Source organism: Pan paniscus, chromosome 20, assembly GCF_029289425.2.
Source record: "Pan paniscus chromosome 20, NHGRI_mPanPan1-v2.0_pri, whole genome shotgun sequence".
Classification (NCBI taxonomy): Eukaryota; Metazoa; Chordata; class Mammalia; order Primates; family Hominidae; genus Pan; species Pan paniscus.
The window spans coordinates 17342521-17353851 of record NC_073269.2 but is presented as its reverse complement, the minus strand read 5'-3'; the positions used below and the strand labels follow the sequence as shown (position 1 = coordinate 17353851).

At 43.5% G+C, this 11331-nt stretch overlaps 1 protein-coding gene across 1 annotated transcript; it reads right to left on the bottom strand.

Moving 5' to 3' along the window:
* Positions 1-376: 376 nt before the first annotated feature.
* Positions 377-2365, bottom strand: LOC100976619 (mitochondrial import receptor subunit TOM20 homolog). The gene has a single exon (XM_063599925.1). The coding sequence runs from the start codon at positions 1288-1290 to the stop codon at positions 853-855; it is 438 nt and encodes a 145-aa protein (XP_063455995.1). The 5' UTR covers positions 1291-2365; the 3' UTR covers positions 377-852.
* Positions 2366-11331: the final 8966 nt, after the last annotated feature.

Sequence of the window (11331 nt, the reverse complement as noted above, 5' to 3'; positions counted from 1 at the left end):
GGCCTGGTTGCCCACATACATTCCTCAGGTTAAGGTGGATTTAAAGATGCCCAACAGAACCCAATGAATCAGAAGCTAAAAGGGACACTTCAGTGATCAGCAGACACATTCTCTCATGTAACAAATGGAGGGAAAGTGAGCACACATTAACTGGCGAAGCTCACAAGGCTAGATTAGGGGTGTACAGAAATCTAATTCCTGGTGCTATTTGCAACTACATATATTTAAAATACAAGGAGATAAATACCCAGAACACATTAAGCCTACTGATTTAAACAGAACATTTCAAGACTGCTACACAGAAAGGGAAGGAAGCTGTTAACCCAGCACAGCAGCACGCCTCACATATTTACGTCTCAGAGATTAAATGGAAAGAAAGGATCAATCCAAACCTTTAATGCTCAGTTTTCACAAACACAGTCTATCAAATTTCCAGATTTACAGCAAAATGTGCCCTCTAAGAAAGTGTACATTCTTCAGTTTCTCCTATACCTTTTTTTTTTTTTTTTTTGGCCTATCTTTCAAAACTGAGCACTGGGTATTTTTAACATAAAGCCATGTCATATGTACAGTTTAACTATGTAACTATGTTTCAGGAATAAACAAAATCCATGATATTTTAGTAACTCATAGTGTATTTATAGAATGAAAAGTTCTCTATCAAAATACACTTTTCACTGGGAAAAATAAATACAATAGACAAATGGATCTACACAAAGTAAACATTAACTTTGGTAGATTTCAGTGTAGTTCATAACAAGCATATTTGCCCTTATTCCCCCAGAGCTGCTCAACTACCAAGAATTTTTAAAATATTTTTAACTGAGATTTTATTATGTTGACATTTGTTTCTCATTCCACATCATCTTCAGCCAAGCTCTGAGCACTTACAATTCTCTGACTAATTGTTGGGAGCTTAGTCAGAAGCATCTGGAACACTGGTGGTGGAAGAGTTTGCTGTAAGACCTGCAGTAACTGCTGTGGCTGTCCACACACAGCAATTGCATTTGTCAGATGGTCTACGCCCTTCTCATATTCACCTTGAGCTAGTAACTCTTCACCAAGCTGTATTTCTTCAAGGAAGAACTTCTGAACAGCTTCAGCATCTTTAAGGTCAGGTAACTTGGAAAGCCCAGCTCTCTCCTTGGCAAGCTTCTGTTTCTTTCTTCGTTCTCGAAGCCTGTTCTTGAAGTTGGGGTCACTTCGTCTTTTGCGATCGAAGTAGATGCAGTACCCAATGAAAAGGGCCCCGCATACACCGGCGGCGATGGCACTGTTCCGACCCACCATCTTCTCTACAACGCTGAGCGTGGACGGTGGCGGCAGGGACCGCGAAGGAGCGGTGGGCCACGAACCCTCAGACCCTCAGAGCGGTCAGCGCAGCTCACACCCGACGGCCGCGGGCCAGGAACACGGAAAGGCCGAGCACACGCCACTTCCGGTCCCAGTCAACTAAGGGCCTCGAGGTCGTCCGCGGCAGAGCCCCAGAGCGCGGCTCCTGCCTCTTTTAGTTCTTTAAGGATGTTACTCCATTGTCTTCCGGTTTGCATTGTTTCTGATAATAAGTATGTAATCAATGTTACATTTGGTTGTCTGTTGTTAAGGTGTCTATTTTCTCTGGTTTCTTTAAAGAATTTTTTATTATACCTGGTTTTCAGCAATTTGATGCTGTGTCTTGGTGTAGATTTGTTGATATATATTGTGCCTGTGGTTTGTTGAGCATTTTGCATCTGTAGGTTCATAATTTTTATCTGTTTTGGAAAATATGCGACAAATGTTTGTTTGTTTTGAGACAGGGTCTCACTCTGTTACCCAGGCTGGAGCACTGTGGCACGAACATGGCTCAGTGCAGCCTCGTCCTCCAAGGCTCAAGTGATCCTTCCACCTCAGCCTCCTGAGTAGATGGGACCACTGGTGTGAGCTTCCATGCCTGGCTAATTTTTTTTTTTTTTTTTTTTGCGACGGAGTCTCGCTCTGTTGCCCAGGCTGGAGTGCAGTGGCGGGATCTCGGCTCAATGCAAGCTCCGCCTCCCAGGTTCCCGCCATTCTCCTGCCTCAGCCTCCTGAGTAGCTGGGACTACAGGGGCCTGCCACCAAGCCCAGCTAATTTTTTTGTATTTTTAGTAGAGACAGGGTTTCACCGTGTTAGCCAGGATGGTCTCGATCTCCTGACCTCGTGATATGCCCGCCTCAGCCTCCCAAAGTGCTGGGATTACAGGTGTGAGCCACCGCACCTGGCAATCTGGCTAATTTTTAATTTTTTTTGTAGAGATGGGGTCTCACCATGTTGCCCAGGCTGGTCTCAAACTCCTGTGTAAAACATATTGTTACTGCTAGTTTTGTTGTTTTGTTTTGTTTTGTTTTTGTTTGAGATGGAGTCTTGCTCTGTTGCCAGGCTGGAGTGCAGTGGCGCAATCTTGTCTCACTGAAACCTCCGCCTCCCAGGTTCAAATGATTCTTCTGCCTCAGCCTCCTGAGTAGCTGGGTCTACAGGCGCGTGCCACCACGCCCAGCTAATTTTTGTATTTTTGGTAGAGACAGGGTTTCACCATGTTGGCCAGGATGGTCTCAATCTCTTGACCTCATGATCTGCCTGTCTCGGCCTTTTGAAGTGCTGGGATTACAGCAAATATTTTCCAAATTAGATGAAAACTATAAACCTAGAGATCCAAAAAGCTCAATAAACCCCTGAGCCATGGTGCTCGGCCTGAAATATTTATGGAAATATTTTTTGTTTGTTCTGTTTTTACTCCTGTCTTTCAAGGAGTCCTTGTACAATTGTCCCATTACACAGCTCACTGAGGTTCTGTTCATTTTTTTGTCTGAGTGCTATATTTTAAATCGGTTATACTCCTAGTTTTTGAGGTTCACTTATCTTTATTTCAGCAATATCTCCTCTGCTGTTTTGTCCATTCAGTGCATTATTATTATTATCATTATTATTATTTTTTAAGAGACAGGGTCTCACTAGTTGCCCCTGTTGGGCTTGAATTCCTGAGTTCAAGCGATCCTTCCCACCTCAGGCTCTGAGTAGCTGGGACTAGAGGCATGTGCCACCACACCAACCTCCATCCAGTGCTTCTAGATATTGTTGTGTTCATATATAGTAGCTTGAATTGTGTCTTTTCTTTTGTTCATAAATTGTCTTGAAGTAACATGTACTAACATAAAATTTCCACTTTAATCATTTTTAAGTGTGTCATTCAGGAGCATTAAATACATTTACAATGTGTTATAGCCATTACAGCTAATTATCTCTAGATTTTCATCGCTCCACACAGAAACTCAGTACCCATTAAAAAACAACTTCCCTTCTCTACACTCAATCCCTGATCACATCTAGTCTACTCTCTTGCTCTGTGAATTTGACTAAGTGGAGCATCTAGGGCTGGGCGTGGTGGCTCACGCCTGTAATCCCAGCACTTTGGGAGGCTGAGGCAGGTGGATCACAAGGTCAGGAGTTCGAGACCGGCATGGCCAATATGGTGAAACCCCGTCTCTACTGAAAATACAAAAATTAACTGGGTGTGGTGGTGCATGCCTGTAGTCCCAGCTACTCAGGAGGCTGAGGCAGAAGAATCGCTTGAACCACGGAGGCAGAGATTGCAGTGAGCTGAGATTGCACCACTGCACTCCAGCCTGGGTGACAGTGAGACTCTGTCTCAAAAAAACGAATCAAAAAAATAAATAAGTGGAGCATACAATATTTGTCCTTCTGTGTCTGGCTTATTTCACTTAGCATGTTTTCAGATTCCCTCCATGTGGTAGCATATGTCAGTAATTCATTGCTTTTTTATGCCTGAATAATATTCTTTTGTTGTTGTTTTCCGAAGACACAGTTTCACTCTGTCGCTCAGGCTGGAGAGGAGTGGTGCAATCTCGGCTCACTCAACCTCTGCTTCCCAGGTTCAAGTGGTTCTCATGTCTCAGACTCCCGAGTAGCTGGGATTATAGGCGTCCACCACCATGCCCAGCTAATATGTGTATTTTTAAGTAGAGATGGGGTTTAATGTTGGCCAGGCTGGTCTCGAACTCTCAACCTTGAATGATCCAGCTGCCTCAGCCTCCCAATGTGCTGGGATTACAGGCGTGAGCCGCTGTGCCTGACCTATTTTTATTTTTTTATAGACAAGGTCTCAGTCTGTTGCCCAGGCTGCAGTGCACTGGCATGATCAGCCCCTTGCAGCCTTGAAACTCTGGGGTCATGTGATGCTCCTGCCTCTGTCTCATGAGTAACTAGGTCTACTGAGACATATCTCCACATTCAGCTAATTTTTCTTTTTTTTTTTTTTTTTTACAGAGACAGGGTCTTGCTATGTTGCCCAGACTGGTCTCAAACCCCTGGACTGAAGTTATCCTCCCACCTTGGCCTCCCAAATGGCTGGGAGTACAGGCCTGAGCCACCACACCTGGAAATACCTTATCTTTTGGTCAAAAGTGATGGCATTTTTTTTTTCAACCTGTTGATGACATGCTCCAAATATACTAGTTAGTTTTTTTTTTGTTTTTTGTTTTTTTTTTTTTTGATAAGAGTCTTACTGTGTCGCCCAGGCTGAAGTGCAGTGGCATGATCTCAGCTCACTGCATCCTCCTGCCTCCTGGGTTCAAGCGATTCTCCTGCCTCAGCCTCCCAAGTACCTGGGATTACAGGCGCCCACCACCATGCCTGGCTAACTTTTTCATGTTTTTAGTAGAGACAGGGTTTCACCATGTTGGCGAGACTAGTTTTGAACTCCTGACCTCAAGCAATCTGCCTGCCTCGGCCTCCCAAAGTGCTAGGATTACAGGCATGAGCCACCATGCCCGGCCACTGGTTAGTTCTTACATGTAGCTAGTCATAGCATCATATTGTTCACTTCATTCCCAAGAATATTTACTCAATCCAGGAATGTAAAGTTTAGATACACCAATAGCTACAGTGCAACCAAAACCCAAAAACTACAGAAAAGGAGATAATCCATGTCTACTGTTGGTAGTATTTCAGATTTTTATAAGGGCCAGGGCTAATGCTTTTGGCCATTGAAGTCCAGTGTTTTGACAGCTATTTCTCTAAAGTCCTTTTTATGTTTAGATTTTTATATTCCCTTTGCTCTGATGGTTAAGGATGGTATGTATTTTAATAAGTCTTCCGTAGTTTTTGCAAGAATGTGGTTTATATCAGCTATAAAATTACCTCCTTGGTTGTGCTCGCTTCAGCAGCACATATAAAAGTACCTCCTTGGTTTTGTTCTGTCCACAAAAGAATACTAAAACCAGGAATAATTTCAATGATTAATTATTTACCACTGATGGCATCATCATGTCTAGCTGTATAGCATTGCGCCCATCCACTAAACATGGAGACAATCACTAAACAATGAGAATTGACTACAGTTGTAGATAAACCATCCATTTGGAGTGCTGGGAGGGTCAGTGTGGGTGTTGGAGGATTCTGTGAAATTTGTGAGCTTCATCCAGAAACTGGGTGGGTTACAAGTAATGCACTGAGAAATAAGTGGGTCAGTAATTTTGTAGATGCCAGGCCAGTCAGTTGTCTTTCGTTTTCTTAACTCTTTCCCATCTGCCTCTATGTCCAACTTGGTGAGAGATTTGTGTAAGGGAAAAGATTGAAGGAAAGTATTAATAGCACAGGGAGTGTGACTGGCCTAATGTATAATCTCTACAATACTATTTTTCCCTTTTGTATCTATAGATCTTCTCAGATTATGGGACATTTACTTGATAATATCAGTCACGGGTAAAGGCAGTTTTGCAAACTGGATTGGGAAAGAACAAGGTACCATTTTTGGCTTCCTATTTAGCAATCTTTTGAGCCCTATCATTCCCTAGAGATATAGTATAAATCTCCGTAGTATGGACTAGACGGTGAACGGTGGCCATTTTAATAGGGAGGCAAATCATCTGTAATAGTTCACCAGTTATGGGCCGGGCGTGGTGGCTCACCTCTGTAATCCCAGCACTTTGGGAGGCCGAGGTGGGCAAATCACGAGGTCAGGAGTTCGAGACCAGCCTGGCCCATATGGTGAAACCCCGTCTCTACTAAAAATACAAAAATAAATTAGCTGATCATAGTGGTGGGCACCTGTAATCCCAGCTACTTGGGAGGCTGACGCAGGAGAATCATTTGAACCCGGGAGGCAGAGGTTGCAGTGAGCCAAGATCGCACCACTGCACTCCAGCCCCAGCAACACAGTAAGACTCCATCTCAAAAAAAAAAAAAAAAAAAAAAAATAGTAGCCCAGTTATGTGTCTGTCGGCAGTGGGTATACCAGAACAAGTTGTGAATCCACAGATTTTTCAAATTGTGCCAGTTGCATAAGGAATTCCAAAAGCATATCTGCAGTCTGTGTCAGTAGAGGCAGTTTTCCCGTTTGTCAGCGTGCAAGATGTAGTAAGAGCTATGAGCTCTAGGCTCATACTGATTTTACAGTGAGTGAAGAGTATGCCTCAAGTGTTTCATGTAGAGAAAATATTGCCTAGGCCAGGCATGATGGCTCATGCCTGTAATCCCAACACTTTGGGATATCAAGGTAGGAGAATCACTTGAGGCCAGGAATTTGAGACCAGCCTGGGCAATAGAGTGAGACCTTGTTGCTATAAAAAGTTAAAAAATTAGCTGAGTGTGGTGGTGCATGCCTGTCATCCCAATTACTCGGAAGCCTGAAGTGGGAGGATTGCTTGAGTAGGGGGACAGAGGCTGCGTGAGCCAATATCACACCACTGTACTCCAGCCTGGGCGACAGAGTGAGACACTGTCTCAAAAAACAAAGAAAGAAAATATTGCATAACCCATTATTATGTTTTCCTTAACAATTCATTTACAGGAGCTATCCCAAAATAGAAGTAAGTCTATGTTGTCTAAGAGTATGTCAAGGAGATCTTCTGGAGGCTTTAGGACCATTTCTATCCGTGCATGACAATCATGTGGAATGGGGTGGAGCTCTCCATCATCAGGTCAAGGACTATAGTAGCCAGACCTACTGGAAAAATGTCTGATACACAGATCAATAAGACAGAACTGAGAGTCCAGAAATCATCCCCTTTGCCATGGTTTGAATGCTTATTTCCCCTCCAAAATTCATAGGTTAGAATTTAATCCCCAGTGAAACAGTTTTGGGAGGCAGGCCTTTGGCCTTTTGGCAAAGCCCTCATGAATAAACTAATGCCACTACAAGGGCTTGATGGATGGGGTTTGCCCTCTCTTGCCCTTCTGTCTTCTGCCCTGTGAGGATGCAAGCATTTCTTCCCTCCAGAAGATCCAAGAGGAAGGCCCTCACCCGATGCTAGTACCTTTATCTTGGAATTCCCAGTATCTAGGACTGTGAAAAATAAATTTCTGTTCTTTTTTTTTTTTTTTGAGACGGAGTTTCGCTCTTGTTGTCCAGGCCGGAGTGTAATGGCGTGATGTTGGTTCACTGCATACTCCACCTCCTGGGTTCAAGTGATTCTCCTGCCTCAGCCTTCTGAGTAGCTGGGATTACAGGTATGCGCCACCGTGACCGGCTAATTTTGTATTTTTAATAGAGACGGGGTTTCTCAATGTTGGTCAGGCTGGTCTCGAACTCCTGACCTCAGGTGATCCACCTACCTCAGCCTCCCAAAGTGCTGGGATTACAGGCATGAGTCACTGCACCTGGCCAATTTCTGTTCCTTATAAGTTACGCCATCTATAGTATTTCATTATATCAGCAGAAACAGATAAAGATACCCTTCATTGACCGTTAATAGATTTTCAGCAAATAGGCCAAGATACATGAATGGGGAAAGTCTTTTCAACAGGGTGCTAGGAAAATTGGATATTTATCGGGGGAGCCAGCCCCCAATATTTCAGTGTAGGTTCTTTTCTATTTTCCTTAAGTGTCGGCCGGTCTGAGAAATAAAGAGAAAGAGTACGAAGAGAGGAATTTTACAGCTTGGCCTCCACGGGTGACATCACATATTGGTAGGACCGTGATGACGACCCTGAGCCACAAAACCAGCAAGTTTTTATTAGGGATTTTAAAAGGGGAGGGGGTGTGTGAACAGGGAGTAAGTCACAAAGATCACATGCTCCAAAGGGTGATAAAGATCACAAGGCAAAGGCAAAATTAGAATTACTGATGAGGGTCTATGTCCCACTGTGCACGTATTGTCTTGATAAACATCTTAACAGGAAACAGGGTTCGAGAGCAGAGAACCGGTCTGACCAAAATTTACCAGGCTGGAATTTCTCAATCCTAGTAAGCCTGAGGGTACTGTAGGAGAGCAGTGCGTATTTCAGTCTTTATCTCACCCACGTAAGACAGACACTCCCAGAGTTGCTGTTTATAGACCACCCCCCAGGAAGCATTCCTTCCCCAGGGTATTCCTTGCTGGGAAAATAATTCAGTGATATTTCTCCTACTCACACATCCATTTATAGGCTCCCTGCAAGAAGAAAAATATGGCTCTATTCTGCCCGACCCCGCAGGCAGTCAGACCATATGGTTATCTTCCCTTGTTCCCTGAAAATTGCTGTTATTCCGTTCTTTTTTAAGGTGAACTGATTTCATGTTTTATAATCAATTTGTACAATAGTGATCCTGAGGTGATGTACATTCTCAGCTTACGAAGATAACGGGACTAAGAGATTAAAGACAGGCATAAGAAATTATAAAAATATCATTTGGGAACTGATAAATGTCCACGAAATCTTCACAATTTATGTTCAGACATTGCAGTGAAGACAGCCGTAAGAAATTATAAAAGTATTAATTTTGGGAACTGATAAATGTCCATGAAATCTTCATAATTTATGTTCTTCTGTCACGGTTCCAGCTGGTCCCTCCATTCGGTGTCCCTGACTTCCCGCAACAGATATTGACCTGCAGAGAAGAGCAACTGAGACCCTTATAACAGCACGCATTAAAATGAAGTCACACTGAAATGGTGAAAATATAAATATAAGTTTAGTAGCACATTTAGGAAGATATCTCTATGAATGAGAAAGATTTACAGTTGTGGGGAAAGATTTATAGTTTTCTTTTCTTTTTTTTTTTTTTTGAGATGGAGTCTCGCTCTGTTGCCTAGGCTGGAGTGCAGTGGCGTGATCTCGGCTCACTGCAAGCTCTGCCTCCTGGGTTCATGCCATTCTCCTGCCTCAGCCTCCCAAGTAGTTGGGACTACAGGTGCCCGCCACCATGACCAGCTAATTTTTTGTATTTTTAGTAGAGATGGGGTTTCACCGTGTTAGCCAGGATGGTCTCTATCTCCTGACCTCGTGATCCGCCCACCTTGGCCTCCCAAAGTGCTGGAATTACAGGCGTGAGCCACTGTGCCCAGCCTACAGTTTTCTTTTTTAAAAGAAAACCAAAAAGAAACACCCTACCTAAAAAAAAACCATCGTGCTGTCATAGAGGTAACTGAAGAATGTAATCGCAGTGTTTCCTGTAGTATATTTAAACTGCTACATATAAATTTTGGTATTTTCCATGAGTGACCTTTTCCACCAAAATGTGTTCTCTCAGGGATCACCTCCAGCCATTTACTGTAGACTTCCTAGCTTCTCTTAGGGTTAAAAAAAATTGTTTTTCAGAGGAATCGAGGAGTCACCATTCCCGAGTTTTTCATCATGGTAACGTGAACATTTATTTTTGTCCTAGAGCTTTTGTAAGAATCAACACAGTAGGCTGGGCACAGTGGCTCATGCCTGTAATCTCAGCACTTTGGGAGGCCAAGGCAGGCAGATCACTTGAGGTCAGGAGTTCGAGACCAGCCTGGCCAACATGGCGAAACCCCGTCTTTACTAAAAACAAAAAACAATTAGCCTGGAGTGGTGATGCATGCCTGTAATCCCAGCTACTTGGGAGACTGAAGCAGGGGAATCGCTTGAACTTGGGAGGCGGAGGTTGCAGTGAACCGAAATTGCACCACTGCACTCTAGCCTGGGCAACAGAGTGAGACTCTGTCTAAAAACAAACAAAAAACAAAAACAACATAAATCAACTACTTAATTGGTGCAGTTTGTAAAAATATACAAAATCTGTACATAAACCTCTAACAATCATGTAGTTTGACACACTGAACCCTCTTTTTATACCTGTTTTGGAACAAATAAATATGCTAGCAGCAGTTAATGTGAGGAGTGAAGGGTGGAGCATCTTGCAGAGCAGTAGTTTATCCTTCAAGGAGGGAACAAAATCCTGTGATAATAGACTGTGTGTGTGTATGTCTGTCATTTTTTAAGACATGAAAATTATTTGTTGATGAGTTATAATCAGACATCATTTATTTCTTATTTGCCAAACATGCCCATTTTCCCTGTCAGGAAAAGCTACAGTTTTTAAAAATAGAAGATTTCATTTAATCTGATGACACCTCATGTTTGGTTCCTTTCTTTTAGCGATGGATTCCAGCTTCCAGTTGATGATGCTTTTTCTTTTTTGAGGTGGAGTCTCGCTTTGTCACCAGGCTGGAGTGCAATGGCACAGTCTCAGCTCACTTCAGCCTCCACCTCCTGGATTCCAGTGATTCTCCTGCCTCAGCCTCCCAGGAAGCTGGGATTACAGGCACGTGCCACCACGCCCAGCTAATTTTTATATTTTTAGTAGAGACAGGGTTTCACCATGTTGGCCAGGCTGGTCTTGAACTCCTGACTTCAGCTGATCCGCCCGCCTCAGCCTCCCGTAGTGCTAGGTAGGATTACAGGCATGAGCCACTGCGCCTGGCCTCACAATGCTTTTATGTCTGGTCCTTAAAAACATGGCAAAACTCATGTTTTCAGATTCAAAGTCTAATGTTTCAGGTTTTGATTGGAGCATTTAATTCGTTAACATTTAAAGTGTTGAAGAAAGGAGTGTTTCCACAGTGTGCAAGCAGGATAGGAGGGTGAGTTGAGTGCCAAAAGTTAAATGCTTCCATGTCCCTGCCTCATCACTAGATTGTTTCAGGAGTCAGAGTTTGGCTCCTAAGCTTGGGAATCTGACCTCCTGAAAGGGAGTTTGCTTGTGAACTGTGGGTTCAGCAGGCTGCTGCTTTGAGCTAGTTCATGTTTCTTCCTTTCTTCTCTTTTGATTCCTTTATAGAAGACTGTTGCCTTATAATTCCAGTTTTTCCATGCATGTAACAGTTTTATTTCATTGTTGATGTGCTTTTATGAGCTGAAAATGAGTAGATTGAGAGATAAGGTGGGAGAAAGGCTTGGCCATGTCGCCAGCAACCCCATCTGAAATTCCTGATCCCTGGAGGATATCAGGCCTTCCCTCCTGCTGCAGGGTGGCCTGTGTGGCCTGGGCTCCCCTCCTGCTCTGAGGCTAGGGGATGGCTCCACTGGACAGTGGTCTGGGATTCCCAGCACAGACTTGTGATCTGTCC

What these genes read in the sequence shown, in the direction of transcription:
- LOC100976619 (XM_063599925.1), bottom strand. Translation starts at nt 1,290, where the DNA reads ATGGTGGGTCGGAACAGTGCCATCGCCGCCGGTGTATGCGGGGCCCTT.